Source organism: Mobula birostris, chromosome 9, assembly GCF_030028105.1.
Source record: "Mobula birostris isolate sMobBir1 chromosome 9, sMobBir1.hap1, whole genome shotgun sequence".
Lineage (NCBI taxonomy): Eukaryota > Metazoa > Chordata > Chondrichthyes > Myliobatiformes > Myliobatidae > Mobula > Mobula birostris.
In genome coordinates this window covers 64,385,262-64,409,524 of record NC_092378.1, presented here as the reverse complement: position 1 = coordinate 64,409,524, position 24,263 = coordinate 64,385,262, and the positions used below count along the sequence as shown (strand labels likewise).

Below are 24,263 nucleotides of genomic sequence, written 5' to 3'. Positions count from 1 at the left end.
GGTCATCGTGGTTAGGTTAGGGTTAATTGGGTTTGTTGGGGGTTGCTGGGACAGTGTGGCTTGACGGGCCATCTCCGAGCTGTGTCACTAAATAGAATAAACTCCACAGTAGTGGTCAGAAGAACTGCTATGTCCGCGAAGTTTTGCCAGAATCCTGTTTGTGCTGTACTACACTGGATCCTGCTAAAGCATCACCTCATTGTTAAAATTATTGTGCCTGTTGTGATCCCTTCCTGCCTCACCCAGTCCCTCTGAACTCCTTCGGCCCTTAGCCCAGTGCATCACCTCAGCTGTCGGCACCTGGGGACCGGGAATCTGCATGCTTTCCACAGGGTTTCCTCCCCCATCTCAGCCACGTGCTGCCATGTTCACTGGCCACTCTGTCTTGTCCTTAGTTACAACAAGAGGAAAAGAGAAAGGTGGTATCCATCACCATCCAGGACATGCCCTCTTCTCACTGCTACCATCAGGGAGGAGGTACGGGAGCCTGAAGACACACACACACAGTGTTTTGGGAACAGCCTCTTCCCCTCCACCACCAGATTTCTGAACAGACAACGAAACCATGAACACTACCTCACTAGTTTGCTCTCTTTTTGCACTGCATCATTTTTATTTACAGGTTTTTTTCTTATAATTTATAGAATATTTTATGTAATACACTAAAGAACAAATTTTGTAATGTACGCCACTGATAATATACCTGATTCTGATTCTAAAAATAATCAGAGTGGGTTGATGGGCATGTTGTGCGAGAGAGAAAATTGCAGGGAATGGGACCGATTGGATTGCGCTTTCAAAGCTAGCATATACCCACTGGGCCAAATGGCCTCCCCATGTTAAGACAGCTAAGCTGCCACTCCTCCATTGTGTACCCTTCTCATTAGTTCACTTGATTAGTAAGGGCGTCAAAGGTTACAGGGAGAAGGCAGGAGAAAATAGGGTACAGAGAGATAATAAACCAACCATGATGGAATGGCGGAGCAGACTCGATGGGCTGAATGGCCTAATTCATTTATTTATTTAGTGACACAGCATAGAGAGGCCCTTCCGGCCCTTCGAGCCATGCTGCCTCAGCAACACCCGGCAAATCCGATTAGCCCTAACCTAATCATGGGACAATTTACAATGACCGGTTAACCCACCCGGAATATCTTTGGACTGTGGGAGGAAACCAGAGCCCCCGGAGAAAACCCACGCATACCAAGGGGAGGACGTACAGAGACTCCTTACAGAGTGGTGCTGGCTACACACATCAAAGTTGCCGGTGAACGCAGCAGGCCAGGCAGCATCTGTAGGAAGAGGTGCAGTCGACGTTTCAGGCCGAGACCCTTCGTCAGGACTAACTGAAGGAAGAGTGAGTAAGGGATTTGAAAGTTGGAGGGGGAGGGGGAGATCCAAAATGATAGGAGAAGACAGGAGGGGGAGGGATAGAGCCAAGAGCTGGACAGGTGATAGGCAAAAGGGGATACGAGAGGATCATGGGACAGGAGGTCCGGGAAGAAAGACAAGGAGGGGGGACCCAGAGGATGGGCAAGAGGTATATTCAGAGGGACAGAGGGAGAAAAAGGAGAGTGAGAGAAAGAATGTGTGTATAAAATAAGTAACAGATGGGGTCCACTAAGCACATCTTTCCCTCCCCCCCCCGTCTGCATTCCGCAGGGATCGCTCCCTACACAACTCCCTTGTCCATTCATCCCCCCCCATCCCTCACCACTGATCTCCCTCCTGGCACTTATCTGTGTAAGCGGAGCAGGTGCTACACATGCCCTTACACTTCCTCCCTTACCACCATTCAGGGCCCCAAACAGTCCTTCCAGGTGAGGCAACACTTCACCTGTGAGTCGACTGGGGTGATATACTGCGTCCGGTGCTCCCGATGTGGCCTTCTATATATTGGCGAGACCCGACGCAGACTGGGAGACCGCTTTGCTGAACACCTCTGCTCTGTCCGCCAGAGAAAGCAGGATCTCCCAGTGGCCACACATTTTAATTCCACATCCCATTCCCATTCTGACATGTCTATCCACGGCCTCCTCTACTGTAAAGATGACGCCACTCTCAGGTTGGAGGAACAACACCTTATATTCCGTCTGGGTAGCCTCCAACCTGATGGCATGAACATCGACTTCTCTAACTTCCGCTAGGCCCCACCTCCCCCTCGTATCCCATCTGTTACTTATTTTTATGCACACAATCTTTCTCTCACTCTCCTTTTTCTCCCTCTGTCCCTCTGAATATACCTCTTGCCCATCCTCTGGGTCCCCCCCCCCCACCCTTGTCTTTCTTCCCAGACCTCCTGTCCCATGATCCTCTCATATCCCTTTTGCCTATGACCTGTCCAGCTCTTGGCTCCATCCCTCCCCCTCCTGTCTTCTCCTATCATTTCGGATCTCCCCCTCCCCCTCCCACTTTCAAATCCCTTACTCACTCTTCCTTCAGTTAGTCCTGACGAAGGGTCTCGGCCTGAAACGTCGACTGCACCTCTTCCTACAGATGCTGCCTGGCCTGCTGCGTTCACCAGCAACTTTGATGTGTGTTGCTTGAATTTCCAACATCTGCAGAATTCCTGTTGTTTAGAGTGGTGCTGGAGTTGAACTCTGAACTCTGAACTCTGGAACGCCCTGAGCTGTAATAGCATCGCGCTAGCCACTATGCTATCATGGTGCCTCTGCTCCTGTGTCTCTCCCATTGAGTACTCCTCTCACTGTGGCATTTTTATCATTTTGAGTTTACTTCACCAGTGGATGCACCTTCAACTTCCAATCCTCCAATCTCTGGAATTCTGTCCTTAATATCCCTCCCCTCCTCTCTCCCCCTTCCCCTCCTCTCTCCCCCTTCCCCTCTTCCTCTTCCCCCTTCCCCTCTCCCTCTTCCCCCTTCCCCTCTCCCTCTTCCCCCTTCCCCTCTCCCTCTTCCCCCTTCCCCTCTCCCTCTTCCCCCTTCCCCTCTCCCTCTTCCCCCTTCCCCTCTCCCTCTTCCCTCTCTCTCTGCCTTCCCCCTTCTGCCTCTCTCCTCCTTCCACCTTCCCCTTCTCTCCCCTCCCCTTCTTGCCTCATCTCCTCACCTGCCTATCACCCACCCCCCCCGGTGTTCGTCCTCTTTCCCTTTCTCCCATGGTCCACTCTCTTCTCCTATCAGATTCCTTCTTCCTCAGCCCTTTTCCTTTTCCACCTGAAGATGTGTCCAGAAGCATCAGTAGATGTATGTACACAGTAGCTTCTTACTTCAGTTTCCCCCCTCCCCCACTGATCTGGCTTCACCTATCACCTTCGAGCTAGCTTGTACTCCTCCCCCACCCACAGCTTCGTATTCCAACATTTTCCCCCTTCCTTTGCATCCCGCTGAAGGGTCTGAGCCTGAAATATGTTTATTAACTTCCATGGCTGCTGCCTGACCTTTTTTCCTCCAGTGTTGTATGTGTTGTTTTGTCTCTTTCTCTCTGTTTTGCATTCCTATGTTCCTTAAACCCACCTCCACCTGCTCAAATATTTTCATTATTATGATTGATTATCAGTTTTATTTTAGTGACCCTCCCATGAGTTGATACTGTTACCGCTGCCTTGTTTCTGCTCTGCACTTTGAACTGTGTGACACGTGGGATTAGCAGCTTGTATACAAGAGCTTCTGTCTTGTATGTAAGACTTCATTCCTGAATCCACGTCACAATCTGATATTGATTGCTGAGAGGTTTTGTAAGATCATAAGATATAGGAGCAGAATTAGGCAATCTGGGCCATTGAGTCTGCTCTGCTGTTTCATCACAGCCGATCCATCTCCCTCTCGGTCCCAATCTTTCTCCCTTCTCTCCATAACCTTTGACATCCTGACTAATCAATAACCTATCAACCTCTTCTTTAAATATACCCAATGGCTTGGCCTCCACAGCTACCTGTGGCATCAGATTCACCACTCTCTGGCTAAAGAAATTCCTCCTCATCTCCTTACTAAATGGAGGTCCCTCCGAGGCTGTGTCCTGTGGTCTTAGTCTCCCCTACCGTAGGAAACATCACTTTATCGAGGACTTTAAACATTCGATAGGTTTCAGTGAAATACCCCCCTTCATTCTTCTAAACTCCAATGAGTACATGCCCAGAACCATCAAATGCTCATCATGTTAACCCTTTCATTTCTGGGATAATTGTATTGTGGCCCCTTGGGGTTTTGATCCAGATGTTTAACTACCAGTGGCTATTTTCCAACGAGCTCTGAGATTCTGTTGAACGTACAAGTGTGGAAGGATTTTGTTATAGGACTAAATGGGCTAACACATTGGCTGTGAAATGTTCTTGTACTTTCTTGTGCAGAATGCCACTAGGAACAAGGTGCTTGTTATGGAGTTTTGCTCTTGTGGAAGCCTGTACACTGTTCTGGAAGAGACAGGGAATGCATTTGGTCTGCCAGAATCGGAGTTCTTGATTGTATTGCGAGATGTGGGTACGTTCTTGAAGCTTTGACTATCTATCTTAAATGAAAGCTTAAATTACTAAACTGATTCTTGCATCTGGAAAGAACATAAAAATTATCTTTGTAAAATAAGATTTGGAAGGTTATATTGGCCCTCTTTGTCTCATCCCTGACAAATGGCAATGTTTACTTTTCATTTGTCTTGGTATTTCATTACAAGTCCACTGTTAAATCCCTCTCTTTTCTGAACTGACGACTTGTGATTACTGAACCAGGTGAACTGTTGTGTATTTGTCTCGCTGTAGACTTTAACTGTCTATGCAAAATATATACCTCGTGTATTTTATATGTATCAATTTTTTTTCTGAATGTCAGACTTTAAAATAATTGCAGCACAGTGCAGGCCTTCAGCCCACAATGTCATCCTGACCTTGTATCTACACCAAGATCAATCTAACCCTCCCCGCCCCCACACACCCCTCCATTTTTCTATCAGCCGTGTGCCTATCTAAGAGTTTCTTAAATGTCCCTAATGTATCTGCCTCAACCACCACTGCTGGCAGCGTGTGGCAGTGTATTCCACACACTCACCGCTGATTTTTAAAATAAATTCTTCCTCTGACATCTCCCCTATACTTTCCTCCAATTACCTTAAAATGATTTCTCCTTGTATTAGCTATTTCTGCCCTGGGACAAAGTGCCTGTGCACTCGGTCTGTGTCTCTTATTGTTTGTTATAATTTCTTTGATAGCTTAAAAAATTTCTGCTTCCCAGAAACTTGTCAGAGTTTCACAAAGCTTTATTCCTAAAATGTGTGAAATTGTTTAATTTATTCAGGATTATAATTTACCCTGGGTTCGTATAACCTTGCTGGAGGTTAGGATTTGAGGAGAGAAGTTCTCCTTTCACTGTCTGAGGAGAAACTGTGGAGAGAGATCGGTTCTGTTTTTAAAAACTTGTAGAAGATAAGCTGAATCTCTTAGGGAGGGGAGTAACCAGTCACTGTTTCGGGCCAGGAATGATGACTGATGAAGGGTCTCTGCCCGAAACGTTGACTCTGTAATCCCCTCCCTGACCTGTTGAGTTCCTTCAGCATTTTGTGTGTTATTAACTGGGGCTCGTTTGGTAAGGTGTCCTGGTTTCGAACCAGAAGGTTCTGAGTTTAAATTCCATTCTCCTCTGAATCAAGTTTGGGATGAAGTGTGTCCGGAGGCTCTGTCCCTGATAGACCCCATCCTGCCTTTTATCACTTGCTCTCTACACATCACTGCAATTTTTTTATTTACCCTTCGCTTTTCATTCCCTCCTTACCCATCTTGCTTTCCTCGTTAACCCCCTCTCTTAACTGATTATATCCTTCACCCCCCTTAACTAAGTATATCCTCGCCCTCCCCCCCCCACTTTCTTAACTGATTATATCCTTAATTTTTGGGAAGACAAGTAGGGATATGAGATACACAGTGAGGAATGAAGATGGACCTTGGGATTCAAGGATCAATTTTATTCACTGTATACATCTGCATGTTTTAGAAATTTGCTGCAGGGTGTTGGCGCGACTAGGAACAAATAGCAGCAGCATTCAACAGTTATAAGAATAAATAATTATATAAAAAGTTATCTTGGAACTTAAATACAGATATGAAATAAAATATATAAGTAACAGTATGTATTTATAAAACAATATATATTTAACAAACAACATTGTAACAAACATTATGGTGCAGTGCAGTAACTGAGGTAATAGATAGAGTGGGTAGGGGTGGCTAACCAAATGGTTGATCAGATTAACTGTCATATTGGTTTCAAGTCCATCGTTCCCTGAAAGTAGCAGCACAGGCAGACAGTGTAGTGAGGAAGGTATATGTGTGCTTACTTTTATATGATGGGGTGTGTGGAATATAAAAATTTACAAGATTTTCAGCACTTGCAGGATCTCTGTCCTAGATGAGCCTCTTTAAACTGATGTACTGTGTTGACTGCCGGCTTCGTTCCTACTGCTTCTAACCTGGGGTCTCGATGCTCACCCGACAGTGGCCGGTATGAACCATTTGCGAGAGAATGGAATAGTGCACAGGGACATCAAGCCTGGGAACATCATGCGTGTGATTGGGGAGGATGGGCAGTCCGTGTACAAGCTCACTGACTTTGGTGCTGCCCGAGTGCTGGAGGACGATGAGCAGTTTGTCTCGCTCTATGGAACGGAGGAGTATTTGGTAAGAATCCATCACTTTTCATTTAAAAATATTTGGGCAGTAGTGTGGTGTAGAGGTTAGCGTAATGCTACTGAAACCCCATAGTTTCCTTGGCTGTGGAAATCCAGGGAAGACACTCCAGTTCCGCCAAACCCATGAGATTGAGACTGCTTGATTCCACCCCAAACCCCGGTTTGTGTGGATGCTGTGTAATTCGCTACCCTGTTACAAATTAGTGCCGCGAAATAACAGACAGTACACTGCATACGATTAAATGAATTATATTTATGAATCTTAACTTAACTAAAGGATTAGTAAAGAAAAATAAAAGGAAAAGAGTCCATTTTAATTGAACAGTCAAATGTGCGCAAGTTGGAGCTCAACGTTTCATCAATATTCACTGATCCTCAATTGATCTTGGTACCTGGCTTCACTGAATCTTGGTCCCGCACCGGGTCGAATCCTACGACCTGTTCTCTCCAGTGTCTTCTCTCTTCATCTCCCGCCGAACAAAAACCCCAAGCCCAACCTTAGTGTCCCCCACCAGAAAAAATCCCCCCCCAGTTCCACCATTCTAATTGGATGGCACACATTCCTCATCATCCCTTATCTTCAACAATGACCCAAACAGGCTGAAAGCAGAACAGACCGCTCTTACAAAACTGCTAAATGAAATGCCTACAGCATGACAGAGCATTACACTACTATGGGGTTCAATTCCTGCCGCTGTCTGTAAGGAGAATGTTCTTCCTGTGACTGCGTGGGTTTCCTCGAGTTCTTTGGTTTCCTACATGTTAGGTTGTCACTGGAAGCATGGTAACACTTGCGGGCTGTCCCCAGCATATCTTCAGGTTGGGTTAGCCATAGGTTCAAACAACACATTTGACTCTATGTTTCAACGTGTGTGACAAATAAAGCTAATCTTTACCTTTATAGTATTCATGTAAATCAAATGTTTAATATTTCTAAAGGTCAGGCATCAGAATTAGCTTTCTTATCAGGAACACCATCTCATATCCCAATGGTATAAGCACTGAGTTGTCCAATTTTGGGTAAACAACTTCCTGTAATCCTTTCCGCTTCTCACCAGTTCATCTAGGGTGTCTCTCCCTTTTCCACCCTTCACCACGCATTTTAAAGAAAGGCTCCACACTGGCACCTTACAGCCAATAACATGTTTCTTGAAATGGAATAATAAATCAGCCATGATAGAATAGCAGAGAAGATCAATGGGCAGAATGGCTTCAATGTGCTGTGTCTTATGGATCACATGTAACGCTTAAGGCTGATTTATACTTGTGTGTACTAGCTTACACTGTAGCCTACGCAAGTGGGCTACACCGTTGCGAGCATTTATACTTGTGCGTTGGTGTGTCTGCAGTTCACTGCCAAAACGCTAGTTGGCGGTGGGATTTCTATGCCACCGTGTTGAGTTTCTTCGTGTTGAATCTCAACACGAAGAAACTCAAACCTCAAACAATGGCGACTGAAACTGAAGGAGGGTGATTTTCTGTGCTTGTCCGGCCACTGAGAGACATGGACGAGGAAATGCACTTCAAATATTTTCGGATGTCGGCAGGTAAATTTGACGATTTGGTTCGTCGTCTCCAACCATTTATTTGGCATCAGTGAATGCACAGTATACTCAGAGACTGGCAATCACCATTCGGGTTTTAGCTTCAGGTGGAAGTCAACAGGCTGTAGCAGCTAGTTACAAACTGGCGTCAAGCACAGGGTCCTCCATAATTTTGCAGATCTGTAAAGCTTTATGGAAAGCATTGCAGCCAGAGTTCCTTCCCTGCCCTTCAGTCGCCCAATGGGAAGCTATTGCAGCGTAGGAGGAAATGCGATGCTTCCAAGCAGACCAATCACAGTTGTTGCGGTCTGCTACGCTGCGACGCGTAGTTACATTTTAGGAGAGGTGCGTGTTAGGCTACGGCATAGGGTTTGGCGTAGAGTACAGCGTAGGGTACACCGCACCTACGACGTACATTTGATGCACAAGTATAAATCAGCCTTGAGTCTCTTCATAACAGAATCTGAATCATATCACTGTACGTTGTGAAATTTGTTCTTTTAGTGGCAGCAGTACAGTGCAAGACAAAACAAAGTACTCTAACTTACAATAAGAAATAAAGCAAACATTGTGAAAAGAGGAAGAGTGAGGTGGTAACAAACAGAAACCGCCGGAGGAACTCATCAGGTCAGGCAGCATCTGTTGAGAGGACTAAACAGTCGATGTTTTGGCCGAGACCCTTCTTCAGGACTGGAAAGGAAGGGGGGGGGGGAGTGATGCCAGAATAAAAAGGTGTGGGGGGGGGGGAGGAGGGGAAATTCAAGTTGGCAGATGGCAGGTGAGACCAGGTGAGGGGCAAGGTGGGTGGGCGGGGACAGGGAGAAGCTGAGAGTTTGATAGGTGGAAAAGGTAAAGGGCTGAAGAAGAAGGAATCTGATTGGAGAGGAGAGTGGACCATGGGAGAAAGGGAAGGAGGAGGGGCACCAGAGGGAGATGATGGACAGGTGAGAGGGGATCCAGAATAGGGAACGGAAAAAGAGAGAAGGGTTGGTGAGGCTGTGTGCAGTGAGTAAGTTCACAGATGACATGAAACTTGATGTTGACTGTGAGGAGGGTAGTCAAAGAATTGCTAATGTGGACAGAGCAATAACAAGTGGGCTTTAATCCTGATAAATGTAAAGTGATGCATTTTGGGAGGACCAACATAGTGAAAGGTAGGATTCGAGGGAGTATTGAGGAGCAGGGCGACCTTCATATCCAAATCCAATGATCCCTGAAGGTGTCAGGACCGGTAGATAGGGGTGTGAAGAGGGCATATTGGATGTAATGTCTTCATTAATCAGGCACAGGTTATTAGAGTAGCAAGGTTTTCAAAACACAGGTCAGGCCACAGCTGGAGTATTGAGTGCATTTCTGGTCAGATCAGTCAGGTATACTAAATGTTGTGAAATTTGTTGTTTCACTGGCGTCAGTGCTGGGACCCTTGTTATTTGGTACTTACAGAAATGATTTGGATGCAAGTACACAAGGCTTGTTCAGTGAGTTAGTGGATGATACACAATTGAGGGGATGTTGCTGATAATGAAGAAGGTGGTTGTAGGTTTGATCAGTTGGGGAAATGGACCAAGGAGTGGCAAATGGGTTTCAATACAGGTAAGAGTGAGGTGATGTACTTTGGAAAGTCGAACCAGTGTGGGGTTTGTATTACGAAAGATAGGGCATGAGGGAGTGTAATGGAACAGAGGGACCCAGGAGTACTAATGCAGAGTTCATTGAAAGTGGCATCACGAGCATAGAGGATGGTGCGAAAGGTGTTTAGCATACTGGCCCTCATCAGTCAGAGTCAGGGCACTGAGTAAGGGACATTATGTTACAGTTGTACAAGTCATTGGTGAGTCTGCGCTTAGAGTACTGTGTACAGTTTTGGTCGCCCTGTTATAGGAAAGATGTGGTTAAACTGGAAAGAGTGCAGAAGATATTTCTGAGGATGTTGCCAGGGCAAGAGCAGTTATAGGACTAGACTGGCCAGGCTGGGGCTTTATTCCCAGGAACGTAGGAGAGTAAGGGGTGACTTTCTACTAATGAGGGGTCTAGCTAAGGTGGACGGTAAAAGTCTTTTCCCCAGGGTAGGGGAGTCCAAAGCTAAGAGGGCACAGGTTTAAGGTGAGGAGGGAAAGATTTAAAAGGGACCTGAGGGACAACCTTTTATGCAGAGAGTGGTGAGTACGTGGAAGAAGCTGCCTGAGAAAGCTGCAGAGGCAGGCACAATGGTATTGTTACAGAAAGCGCTTGGATAGGTACACGGAAAAGTGGGGCTAAGAGGGATATGGGACTAGCTGGGCTGCTGCGACTGCTTGCACTGCAGGGGTTTGTGCTGTACAATTCTATGTTCACCACACATCTGACCAGATCAATAAAATCTGATTAGCACCCAGATATGTATGAGCGAGCTGTACTGAGAAAGCCTCATCAGAAGACGTATGGAGCAACAGTGGACCTCTGGAGCATTGGAGTCACGTTTTACCATGCAGCCACTGGCAGCCTCCCTTTCAGACCGTTTGAAGGACCCCGCAGGAATAAGGAAGTGATGTAAGTTCCACTGTCCCTCTGAGCTTTGCCAAAGGTGGCACAGATTGATATTGAGCCAAACGATCAGTGTTTATCGCAAGATCCAGCGCATTCTCTTTCTCTCATCACGGTTACGTGCGGAGGAGCTGAGTTACGTACTGAGCGAGTGGTGCTGCAGACTAGTACAAACGAGGCTTTCAGAAGAGATTTGGGTCAGAATCTATAAGAAATTCTAATCTGGGTCAGTTTTGCCTCTGATCTGAAGTCACTTTGAGAAAGCTGATGAAGTGCCTGTCTGTCGAGATCATCTTGATCATTATCACAGATGGCGGTCGTTAAAGTAGTAACACTGGAAATGAGTACAAAGGCAAAATAACGTGGAAGTCAGTAATCTGAGGTTGTTTCTTTTCAGCAGTTAACATTTTTAAAATTTCAGTATATTTCTAAACTTAGAGAAAGAGAGATTTATTGAACATTAGACATGAATATCTCTTCGTTGTGTGTGGAGCGATGTGACCAATTTTGCTTTGAGTAATTTTGGGTACAAAGAATGTTTGAGTCATCAATAAACATCAAAGTTACTCTGATTATCTGAGGAAAAATAAATTGCTTTGCAACCCCACCCTTGGGCTGTTCACTGGAACCAAACAATTTGCAGTGAGGCTTGATGTTACAATTCAATTGCCAAGGCTGCTTAGTTCCACCTCTACTTGTGTGCAGACTCAATTCATCTGATGTTCCCTTTGCTGCCTGCTGTGCTGGATACTGCAACATCTCCCCAATTGTGTTGCTCATATCCTTATTCCAAACTGCTTTAATTCCTGATTATGTCTCTGCCTTGTGATATTCCATCCTTTTACTCCATCCTCTCTTCCCTTCCTCCCCAAGGATGTAATGCTAAAGCTTTGGTCAAGTGACACTTAAAGTATTATGAGCAGTTTTGGGGTCCTTGTATCAGAAGAGACATGCTGGCATTGGAGAGGATGGAAAGGAATTTCACGAGAATTATTCTAGGAATGAAAAGGTTAACATATGAGGAGTGCTTGGTGGCTTTGGGTTTGTACTCAGTGGAGTTTAGAAGAACGAGGGAGGATCTCATTCAAACCTATCGAATATTGAAAGGCCTAGATAGAGAGAACGTAGAGAGGATGCTTCCTGTAGTGCAAGAGTCCAGGACCAGAAGGCACAGTCTGAGAATAGAGGGATGTCCCTTTAGAACAGAGATGAGGAGGAATTTCTTTAGACAGACAGACTGTGGAATTCTTTGCTGCAGATGGCTGTGTAGGCCAAGTGCTCCTGATATCCATTTGGTTCTCCGTTTCTTTGAGTTGAAGTACCCCTCCCCTCCCTTGTGTAAAAGTTCTTCAGTAGCTCCTACTTCCTCTTTCCATGTCCCTGAAATTACTTCCAATCTAAATTCCACTGGCAAATCATTATTTTCTCTGTTCCACAATATGCCATTCTGTTGCTATGTCGTCACCGATTAAATGGACTCTGAAAACTCACACTCAATCACACCTTATTTACTTCTGCACAGAAGAACATCCTGGCTCCTTCACCAAACTATTGTGAAGTTTGAACAAAGAAATGCGATTTTTATACAGAATTGCCTAGTTGGATCCAGATATTGTTCAATTGGTAATCTTGTATATGTTCAACTTCCTTATTTGCATGGTCAGTCACCAGTCACACAATGGTAGTATAAGTATTAATAGCCAATCAAATCTACATGTTAAATGACAATAATACTTCAGAATTCGTAATGGTGTCTCCTTGGAATCCTTTGTACGTATCCTTATCTTGTCTTGGTATGCCAGTTGTTTCGGGCTTCCTGCTGTGCAAAAGGCCTCTTCATATGCTTTTCAAAGTCCTCACTTGTACTGCACACTATTTGTAAACTATACTTGCCTGGACATTACCTTAACCCTTGCCTTGCTGCAGCTTTCACTCGCCTCACCTGAACTGTGAACTGATTCCACAACCTATGGGCTCACTTTCAAGGACTCAACGACTCATGTTCTCAGTATTATGTAATTATTTGCAGTTTGTCCTCTTTTGCACATTGGTTCTTGTCAGTCTTTGTGTATAGTTTTTTATTAATTCTATTGTAACACTGTTTTAATCTGTGAATGCCTGCAAGAAAATGAACCTCAAGGTAGTATATGGTGACATATACATATTTTGATAATAAACATACTTTGAAAGATAGTCTTTGGATGTTGCCTTTTTATCACACCTTATCTGTTCCTCTAATTCTTCTCATTCCTGCTCCCAGCTCCATCTCCACTTGATCTTCCCTGTGTTAAAGGCATGGTGTAAATCCTTTGGCTCTTGGCCACTGCACAGTTAACGGCACCTGACTTTGTGACATATTCTCCTATCTGAGGAAGTAATTGTACTGTTCAATTTTAGGTACAGAATAATTACCGAGAAACCCTCTGGAACGGTATCTGGAGTTCAGAAATCAGAGAACGGACCAATAACTTGGCACCGCGAATTACCAATATCTTGCAACCTTTCTAGGTAAGTCTGCTCTTGACGCTGATTTGGTATGGTGGCTAGCCTAATGCTTTTACAGTGCCAGCGATCACAATTAGGGTTCAATTCCCACCGCTGTCTGTAAGGAGTATGTATTTTGTCTCAGTGACTGAGTGTTCCGGTTTCCTCCCACATTCCAAGGATGTACAAATTAGGGTTAGTAAGGTGAGGGTATGCTATGTTGGTGCTGAAAGTATGCCCGCATGCCCATAAAGTAGGTTCAAAGGTGAGCACAACATTGTGGGCTGAAGGGCCTGTATTGTGCTATACTGTTCTATGTTCAATTTGGATAATGTTACTGCTCTTTCTCTGCCAGAGGCCTGCAGTCTTTGCTGACACCAATCCTGGCGAATATCCTCGAGGCCGACCAGGAGAAGTGCTGGGGATTTGATCAGTTCTTCGCAGAAACCAATGACGTTCTGCACCGAATCGTGATCCACGTCTTCTCTCTGCAGCAAGTCACGTTGCACAAGATTTACATCCAAGGCTACAACACGTACGTACTTTGAAATGAGAAACCTCACAATTATCTCAGGTCTGCAAGCTTTCACGTGAGAATTCTGTTCACAACTCTTTGTGCATTTGTCTGGAAACTATATAATGGAGAAACAAAAATATTTTTGCCTCTTCTTGTTTGTTAGTAAATTAGTCAGTGACTAATTGTCTGATTAGTTAATAGATGTTGATATCAGAACAGGCAACTTTTCCTTTTGTTGTATTCCAGTTAATAACCAGTTACTTATTTATGTTCACATTAATGAAGTTATCTTTCTAAATTGTCCTTCTAAATCAATGGATGGGGGACTGCATTGTTGAGCACCTTGTTCTGTTAGCTACATATGGCAGTATCTCCCGGTGACCTGCCATTTTAATTTGGCTTCCCTTTCCCATTCCAACAAGTCAGTCCATGGCCTCCTCTACTGCCACGATGAGGCCACACTCAAGTTGGAGGAGCAACATCTCATATTCCGTCTGGGTAGCCTCCAACCTGATAGCATGAGCATTAATTTCTCAAACTTTTGGTAAACTCTCTGCCTCCTTCCTTTTCTCTTTATTTTCCTCATTCTAGTTACCCCTTGTCTTCTCTTCATCTACACTTCCTTCTTCACTTTCTTCCATGACCCGCTGTCCTTTCATATTAGATCTTCGGCCCTTTACCTCTTCCACCTATCACCTCCCAGCTCCTTACTTCAGCTCCCGTCCCCCACCTACCCACCTGGTTTCACCCATCATCTGCTACGTTGTACTCCTTCCATCTTATTCTGACTTCTGCCCCATTCCTGTCTAGCTCTGATGAAGGGTCTTGGCCAGAAACATTGACTGTTAATTCCCCTCCAGGGATGCTGTCTGATCTGCTGAGTTCCTCCAGCTTTGTTTTTGTCTACGTGTGTGTGTGTGTGTATATGTGTCAAGATGGCTGTCATCTGCAGAATCTCTTGTGTTGATGTTTAGGATGTGACTCTTACCACTTTAATAAGGTTCACAATATGAAATGCTACTGATTACACGGCCTCCGTAGGTACTGCTGAACCCCCTTATGGTTTGATTTAATTTTGAGAGAAGTACTAACTTCCTTGTTAAACTCTAATCTTTGTTGTCACATGTTTGTGTTTGCGTGTGTGTGAGTGAAAGACCTTAATGTGTTAGTTTATTCGCTGTTAGTTAAAAAATCAAGTATTATGTTCAAGTGGAGACAGTGAACAAGGGAAAGATTGGGCAGGATATTACATATAATTCTGTCTTCATTTTAATTACATATCTTAAATGATAGTTAAGTTCTCATCATTGTAATATGTTTGTGTGTGAGAGAGCTAACGTGCTAGTTTGTTAAAATCAAGTGTTTTGTCCACCACAGCCTCACACTTGTTCACACTTTATCATTTCCCGTCAGTCACTGTATTCTCCTGTACCTAATGTCACTTACGTACATGCAATCATTCTATGTATGTAAGCTAATCTTATGTATTTATATTGATTTTGTTTTTTATTGTGTTCTTTATGTTTATTGTGTTTTTTTTTGTGCTGCATTAGATCCAGAGTAACAATTATTTCATTCTCCTTTACATGTGTATATTAAAGAATGACAATAAGCCCCAATTTTGAATCTTGACTGGAAACAGTGAGCAGGAGAATGATTGGGCAGGATATTACTTTTGATTCCATCCCCATATTAATGATTTAGACAAAATTATTGATGCTATACTGTAGTTTACTGGCAATACTTGCTGAGTGTTCACCGATGATTTGTGAAGTTTCCCCACATCACAGACTGAGTGGATATAAAACTTAAAAGAAATGCAAAGCCATGTCACGACCATTAGGGGGAAGAATTGCAATTTCAACAGCAAGATCAAGTTTCAAGGTTGCTTATTGTCAGTCTTCAGTACGCTAGTGTAAAGAAGAACAAAATGATTGTTACTCTGGATCTGATGCGGCGTTTAAAAAAACACACACAATAAAAAAACAAAAAAGGTCAATAAATGTAATTATAAAAGCAATCCTATCAAACACAATGTACAAGTAATTGGAAGAGGCCATATATACAGTGGCATGCAAACGTTTGGGCACCCTGGTCAAAATTTCTGTTACTGTGAATAGCTAAGTGAGTAAAAGATGAACTGATTTCCAAAAGGCATAAAGTTAAAGATGACACATTTCTTTAATATCTTAAGCAAGAAAACTTTTTTATTTCCATCTTTTACAGTTTCAAAATAACAAAAAAGGAAAAGAGCCTGAAGCAAAAGTTTGGGCACCCTGCATGGTCAGAACTTAGTAACACCCCCCTTGGCAAGTATCACAGCCTGTAAGTGCTTTTTGTAGCCAGCTGAGAGTCTTTCAATTCTTGTTTGGGGGATTTTCGCCTGTTCTTCCTTGCAAAAACTTCTAGTTCTGCGAGATTCTTGGGCCGTCTTGCATGCACTGCTCTTTTGAGGGCTATCCACAGATTTTCGATGATATTTAGGTCAGGGGTCTGTGAAGGCCATGGCAAAACCTTCAGCTTGCACCTCTTGAGGTAGTGGATTTTGAGGTGTGTTTAGGTTCATTATCCTGTTGTAGAAGCCATCCTCTTTTCATCTTTGGCTTTTTTACAGACAGTGTGATGTTTGCTTCCAGAATTTGCAGGTACTTAATTGAATTCATTCTTCCCTCTACTAGTAAATGCTCGCCATGCCACTGGCTGCAACACAAGCCCAAAGCATGATCGATCCACCCCCGTGCTTAACAGTTGGAGAGGGGTTCTTTTCATGAAATTCTGCACCCTTTTTTCTCCAAACATACCTTTGCTCATTGCGGCCAAAAAGTTCTATTTTAACTTCATCAGTCCACCGGACTTGTTTCCAAAACGCATCAGGCTTGTTTAGATGTTCCTTTGAACCTTTTGAATAGAACTTTTTGGCCACAATGAGCAAAGGTATGTTTGGAGAAAAAGGGTTGCAGAATTTCATGAAAAGAGCACCTCTCCAACTATTAAGCACTGGGGTGGATCGATCATGCTTTGGGCTTGTGTTGCAGCCAGTGGCACGGGGAACATTTCACAGGTAGAGGGAAGAATGAATTCAATTAAATACCAGCAAATTCTGGAAGCAAACGTCACACCGTCTGTAAAAAAGCTGAAGATGAAAAGAGAATGGCTTCTACAACAGGATAATGATCCTAAACACGCCTCAAAATCCACAATGGACTACCTCAAAAGGTGCAAGCTGAAGGTTTTGCCATGGCCCTCACAGTCCCCTGATCTAAACATCACTGAGAATCTGTGGATAGACCTCAAAAGAGCAGTGCATGCAAGACAGCCCAAGAATCTCACAGAACTAGAAGCCTTTTGCAAGGAAGAATGGGCGAAAATCCCCCAAACAAGAATTGAAAGACTCTTAGCAGGCTGCGAAAAGCGTTTACAAGCTATGATACTTGCCAAAGGGGGTGTTACTAAGTACTGCCATGCAGGGTGCCCAAACTTTTGCTTCGGGCCCTTTTCCTTTTTTGTTATTTTGAAACTGTAAAAGATGGAAATAAAAAGTTTTCTTGCTTAAAGTATGAAAGAAATGTGTCATCTTTAACTTTATGCCTTTTGGAGATCAGTTCATCTTTACTCGCTGAGATATTCACAATAACAGAAATTTTGACCAGGGTGCCCAAACTTTTGCATGCCACTGTACATAAGATTAGCTTATCTACATAGACTGATAGTGTGTACATAAAGTGACGCTAGGTGCAGGGGCAATTTGTCAGCTAAGGGAGATTTCATATAGAAAAGAATGAGTTGTTTCTCTTGCAACCTGAGCGTGACCTCATCATGGCAGTAGAGGAGGCCATGGCTGGGTATGTGGTAATTGTAATGAAAAATTGTGAGATCCTGTGGGCATGTGTGCAAGTATGTCTAAATACATGGGCTATATTGTGCGTATGCATACACATCATGTCATACTGAATGAGGAAAGTATTCACTGGCTATTCTGTGAATTATGAGCAGGGTGGGCTAAACTTTCTGGCATTTAGAATATGGCATTTCATTGAAGTGTGCAAGATTTTAAGGGCGCTCTGTGAGTTTCATGTTGTGAGAGTGTTTCCACCAATGGAAGGGGCCATCATCTCAAAATGAATGGTCAGCCAGGTGAAGATTTATCTGAGATGAGTCAGAAGATACTTGGGAGCAGAGAAGCTGGGAATGTATTTGGATTTATCTTCTGGGGGTGTACGTGTGTGTAGATATAGACTTTTCTAAAGACCAATGAGGGTTTTATTCCTTTGGTGTTTTCTACCCAAAAGAGCTGTGGATGCTGAGTTATTAAATGTATCCAGAGATGGCTTAATGAGTTTATTTTTTTAATATATGTAACGACTCGAGTTTGGACTGATGGGGAATTGAACTTGACAGTTATTGGTCAGGTAAATGGAGATGAAGTCAGAAACAGGGTCAGTCATGATTGTATTGAATGGTGGTGTAGGCCTGACGAACAGTTTACCTTAGTCTGATATCGCATGTTCTTCATTCAAACAGCTTAGTGAATCAAAGTCCAAGTAAATTTATTAGCAAAGTATGTATATGTTACTTTATACTACCAAGAGATTCATTTTCTTGCAAATATTTACAGAAAAATAAAGAAGTACAATAGAATCTATAAAAACTATGAACAAAAACTGACAAGCAAAGAAGGCAAATTGTGTCAATGAGTAATACTGAGGATGTGAGTTGTAAAATCCTTAGTGATTTTATAAAGTAAATTTTATGCTGCTTATTGCCACAATTTTACAATACAACTGCTGTATATAAAGTTCTGACTTCCACCATGCAGTTAAATAATTTTCTCTCTTCCTTTACAGGGCCCATGTGTTTTCTGACTTGGTCTATAAGCAGACGGACATCGCACCCGATCTTCAGGAGCTGATGTTTGAGGGCCGATCTCTCGAGCTTGATCCTAATGTACAAGCCCAACATTTCCCCAGAACGTCTGAGGATAATCCTCTGTTTCTTACCAGCAGAGAAGCTGTGAATGTAATCGGGCTGATCTTCGAGGAACGTATGTGGAATGTTGTAAAGTACTGTGATCAGAAGTACATTTCGAGTAGCTTGTCTTTTTAGTAATGGGATTGGAAAACAATTAGTGATTTTATATATAAAATAACAAGATTCTGGATGTAGAAAATGCAAGACATTCAGTAAGTCAGGCTGCAGCTGTAAAGGGTATGATTAACTTTTCAGATCAATAACTCTGTCAACAGCATCTTTATTCAGGATTTGTACAAAAAGTGATTCACTGGAGGCATTCTGCGGATTGTGTGAGGAAAAGAATTAGAGTCTCAGAAAACTAATGCACCAAACCAGGCTATTTGCCCCATCTTCCATGTGCTGAACCATTTTTCTGCCTAGTCCCATCAGCCTGCACCTGAACCATAGCCTTCCCATCCATGTACCTATCCAATTCCTCTTACATGTTGAATTCGATGCCGCATCCACCACTTCCACTAGCCACTCATTCCACACTCTCACCACCCTCTGAGTGAAGGAGTTCTCCCTCAGGGTTCTCTTAAATATTTCACCTTTCACCCTTAATCCATGACCTTAAGTTCTAGGCTCACCCAACCTCAGTAGGGGAGTGGGGGGGGGGGGGGGCGGGGAAGAAAGCCTGCTTGCATTTACCCTATCAATACCCCTCATAATTGTTGACATTTCTGGTCAAAACCCCCTATACTTCACTAGGTTCCTCCAGCAGATTGTTTGTTGCTCTAGATTCTGTCATCGGCAGTCTCGTGTCTTCTTCAGGATCTGTGCATTGCCTACGAAACCAGCATTTCTTATCTGGCCCTTACTTCCCTTGAGCGGGTGGCAGTGAACTTCCATTGCAATCGTTTGGATTCAGGTAATCTCATAGCGCAGTTGAACAGGGAGTTGCAGAGTGTGGACCCAGTAATGAGTGATGAGATTTCCAGACAGAACAGGGTGTCCTCACGTACTTCCTGCTCTTGTCCATCTCAATGGCAATGGCTGTCAGAGAAACCTGGGCACACAAACCACGCGTTTAATTTTAATATAAGCCTGTAACTTGGAAAGAGCCTTGAACTAAATTGTTGCTCAGGGAGGTTTCAAAGCCTGGATTGACCACTGAAATGGATGGTTTCAGATTCATTTACTTACCACATGTACATCGAAGCGAGCGTGTTGTTTCTGATAACAACCAACACAATTTACAGGTAGCACGGTAGCGTGGCAGTTAGAATAGCATTATTACTGCATCACCAACCTGGGTTCAGTTCCCGCCACTTTCTGTACCAAGTTTGTACATTCTCCCTACGACCATGTGGTCTCCTCTGGGTGCTCCGGTTTCCTCCCACATCCCAAATGCTGTACCTCTAAATAAAAACAAATTAAATCAATAAAAAATAAACCTAAGCCTGTGCTGGGGGCGGCCTACCTGTGCAGCCACTCGTTCTGGTACCAGCAAAGCATGCCCATAAAGACAACAACAAAATAAGCCCCTCACGGGCCTCCAATCCAGGACAGACCACCTCTGGGCCTCTAACCTCCAGTCCTTGGCCCGGGACTCTCAGACTGGCAAACACCAGGCTTCCAGCCATTCTGCCTGTCAGCGTAGCAGGGAAAGCTGAATCCAAATCCTGTCTCCATTTATGATCTTCAGGGGAATGTAGGGGAAATCCATCTTCAGCACACCAGATCACACCCGTTCTTGTTCTTTCGTCCCTCTGTGCACAGCTGTGGGACTTTTCCAGATTCACAGGTACATCAAAACAGTGAAATGTGTGCGTTAGCAGCTAACACAATATCAGGACATCCTGGGTGAGGCTCACAAGTTTGCCACATGTGCCAGTGCCAACATGGTATACCCACGGTGTTCAGCAGAATAAGACAATCAGCAACAACAACAGAACAACAGCAACAAAACATTAACAATAACAGTGAAACTCATTCCTCCCCTCCCTCCACCTTCCTACTCTGACTTCTCTCTCTTTCCAGTCCTGATGAAGGATCTCAGCCTGAAACATCAACAGTTTACTCTTTTCTATAGATGCTACCTGGCCTGCTGAGTTCCTCCAGCATTTTGTGTGTGTTGCTTGGATTTCCAGTGTCTGCAGATCTTCTTGTGTTTGTGACAGTAAAACAAGCCCCTTTCCTCCAATCCTCCTGCCCACCCACTCACACAGAAAACCCTCCAACCCCAGCACAGGCTGCCTCTTGGCCTCCAACCACCATTCCCTTGCCTGGACTTGCAGACATCGGGCCTCTGACCCTTTCGTTCACTTCTGCTAGGTGCACATTTATTTCTGGCACAGGTAGTTTTGCTATAGCACGATAATTACATTTCTAAGAAACCTCTTATCACAGAAAGTCAGGCTGAAGTTACATTTAAAACAAATTTGAACAGGTTTTTTCTATTGCCATTCAGCAGCCCATATTATGGAAATAGCATTCGCCAATGTACCAATCACATTATAATCGATTCAGAATCGGGTTTATTATCAGTCAGATGTTGTGAAATGTTTTGTGGCAGCAGTACAGAGCAAGACACAAAAATAATTATTATAAATTACAATAAGAAATAAAATAAATAGCGTAAAAGAGGAATTACAAGGTAGTGTTCACGTGTTTATGGATCATTCAGAAATTATATGCCGGAGTGGAAGAAGCTGTTCTTAAAATGTTGAGTGTGCATCTTTAGGCTCTGTATTTCCCCCCTGTTGGTCGTAATGTGAAAAGACCATGTTTGTCTTTGCAGTATACATTATGCATTTACATTATGGATGAACATTACAGAAAACCTACTTTTATCCAAAGCAAGGTCAGATCTGCATTGGTATTCATGATTGCATCAATATGAGGTCATCTTTTCTATTGCAGCCTGCCTTCCAAGCTTGCATCCTCGTTATGATTTGGACCTCGACGCCTCCTGTACAAAGGTTAGCTTTGTCTTCATTTTACTCTAGTACTGATTTCCTGCAAGTGTCAACACTAGCACAGAATCCTTGAGAAAATGTCAAACTGAATATTGGATCTTCTGTCCTAGAACGTTAAAGGTGTTGTATGCCAAATACGAAAGCTAGCCGCCTCGCTGCTGCACTATCAGGAACTGGTGCGGAAGGGTGTCCGATGGTTAATGTGAGTAAATAGTTCAGTTTTATTCATTTCAAGATACAGTGTGGAACTGGCCCTTCCAGTCCAACGAGCTGCACCACCCAGCAACCCGAGCCTAATCACAATGGCCAATTAACCTACTAACTAGTCCTTCTTTGGACCGTGAAGGGAAATCGGAGCACCCGGAGGAAACCCATGTGTTCTTGGAGAGGGATGTGCAAACTCTGTACAAGACCACGTTAGAATTGAACTTCAAACTCTGATGTCTCGAGCTGTAATGGTGTCACAATAACCGTGGTTCTCGTGGCTACTCTGATTCTCGGTTACAAAAATATGCCGAAAATTTGCTTTTCTCAGTTTTCTTCTGCAGGCAACATAATAAACATGTGACACTCTCGGAAGCACTGTTATCTTAAATACATGTTGACACTCTGAAATGTTATTTTTAACAGTGCATTGTATATTGCCTCACATAGACAACTCCAATATTTATATTAATAGCCAACCTCCAGCATTTTAGGACCAGGCTGTATGATTGGTCTCAGCCTGAAACACCGACTCCTTATTACTCTCTATAGATGCTGTCTGACTGATTGTGTTCTTCTGGCATTTTAAATGCGTTACTCTGGATTTCCACATCTGCAGAATATCTTGTATTTATGCTTTGCTGTCTCCTGCTTTTTGGTTTCCTTATGCTATGTAAAGCAGCTGCCTTTGACCAAGGAAGCAGTAAACTGACCTTTTAATTGGGGTTAGATTTTGTCAAGGGATGTTTCTGTGAAGCCCCGTATGATTTCTAAACTGTGTAAATGGTGCTGTATTAATCCAAGTTGCCACCTCACATTCAATAGGTTTCATTTGATACATTTAATGTCAGAGAAATGTATACAATATGCAAAGGGTGATTGATAAGTTTGTGGCCTAAGGTAGAAGGAGTCAATTTTAGAAAACCTAGCACATTTATTTTTCCTACATTTACACACTTAACAGCGATCGTGGACCTCTTCTTTGTAGAGGTCGGTGTCTTGGACCTCCAGAAGTGGTCCACAGCAGGGGTGATTGATAGGTTCGTGGCCTAGGGGAGAAGGAGATGAGTTACTAACTTCAAACTTTCTGTGTTTTCACTCAAAGAGTTGAACTGCACGTGCATGTAACTAGAGCTGTATAACTCATCTCCTTCTACATTAGGCCACGAACTTATCAATCACCCCTGCTGTGGACCATTTCTACAAAGAAGGGATCTGTATGCTCCACGACCGCTGGACTAAGTGTGTACATGTAGGAGGGGACTATGTTGAAAAGTAAATGTGCTAGGTTTTCTAAAATTGACTCCTTCTACCTTAGGCCACGAACTTATCAATCACCCCTCATACATCCTGAAATTCTTTTTCTTCACAGACATCCACGAAAATAGAGGCGTGCCCCAAAGAATGAATGACAGTTAAATGTTAGAACCCCAAAGCTCCCCCTGCCACGCATAAGCAGCAGCAAAGCAACGACCCCCCCCCCCCCGACCAGCAAAAAAAGCATAAAATTCCACACCCAAATGTAAAATTGCTAAAATATAATTAAGTTTAAGTGAGGAGCATGAAGTTCAAAGTAAATGTACTATCAAAGTACGTATATGTCACCATGTACAACCCTGAGATTAATTTCCTTATGGACATAAATCCAGAATAGAATAATAACCGTAACAGAATTAGTGAACGATGACACCACCTTAGGCATTCAACCAGTATGCAAAAGACAACAAACTCTGCACATATAAAAAGAAAGGAATAATAATAAATAAATAGGCAATAAATATCGAGAACATGAGATGGAGAGTCCTTGAAAGTGAGTCCATAGGTCTTGGGAACAATCCAATAATAGGGCAAGTGAAGTTATCCCCCCTGTTTCAAGAGCCTGATAGCTGAGGGGTAATAACTGTCCTGAACCTGGTTGTGCAAGTCCTGAGGCTCCTGTACCTTCCTGGTGGCAGCAGTGAGAAGAGAGCATTCCCTGGGATAAGATTTATTTTTTGAGCATTAGCTGTTCTAATTTAATTCTGGCTGTTCATTTTTGCCTTTCAAGGCTAGAGGTTGCTTGGACACAATAAACTCTGAAGGTATTTGATATCATGATACATCAAAAAGGGCTACAATTGAATAGCTCTTTAGATGTTCCTTTTGGAGTGTCCCGAGGCACTTTGCAGCTGATGAAATATTATTGAGGTGTAAACATGATTGTAATTGGGAAATGTCACTGTTAATTTGCACAGAACAAGTTGCTAAAAATAACAATATGTCAATAACCAAACAATCTGGGTTACTGATATCTGTTGAGGGATTGTTAATAACCAGGACATTTAGGTAACTGCCCTGCTTATCTTCAAAGTAATGTCGTTGTGTCTGTCCCATCCACCTGAGAGAGTGAGGGGGTAACGATGGGTTTTGGAGCAGACATTCCCTTAGTG

General features: G+C 43.4%; 1 protein-coding gene across 1 annotated transcript in view; it reads left to right on the top strand.

Moving 5' to 3' along the window:
* Positions 1 to 24,263, top strand: part of tbk1 (TANK-binding kinase 1) — a 77,768-nt gene that overhangs the window by 23,171 nt on the left and 30,334 nt on the right. Inside the window, exons 4-11 of the mRNA XM_072268187.1 lie at positions 4,308 to 4,437; positions 6,439 to 6,620; positions 10,544 to 10,704; positions 13,096 to 13,206; positions 13,538 to 13,717; positions 18,544 to 18,740; positions 21,575 to 21,633; positions 21,741 to 21,832. Of these exons, the coding sequence (XP_072124288.1) occupies positions 4,308 to 4,437; positions 6,439 to 6,620; positions 10,544 to 10,704; positions 13,096 to 13,206; positions 13,538 to 13,717; positions 18,544 to 18,740; positions 21,575 to 21,633; positions 21,741 to 21,832 (1,112 nt within the window). The remainder of the gene's footprint in view (positions 1 to 4,307; positions 4,438 to 6,438; positions 6,621 to 10,543; positions 10,705 to 13,095; positions 13,207 to 13,537; positions 13,718 to 18,543; positions 18,741 to 21,574; positions 21,634 to 21,740; positions 21,833 to 24,263) is intronic.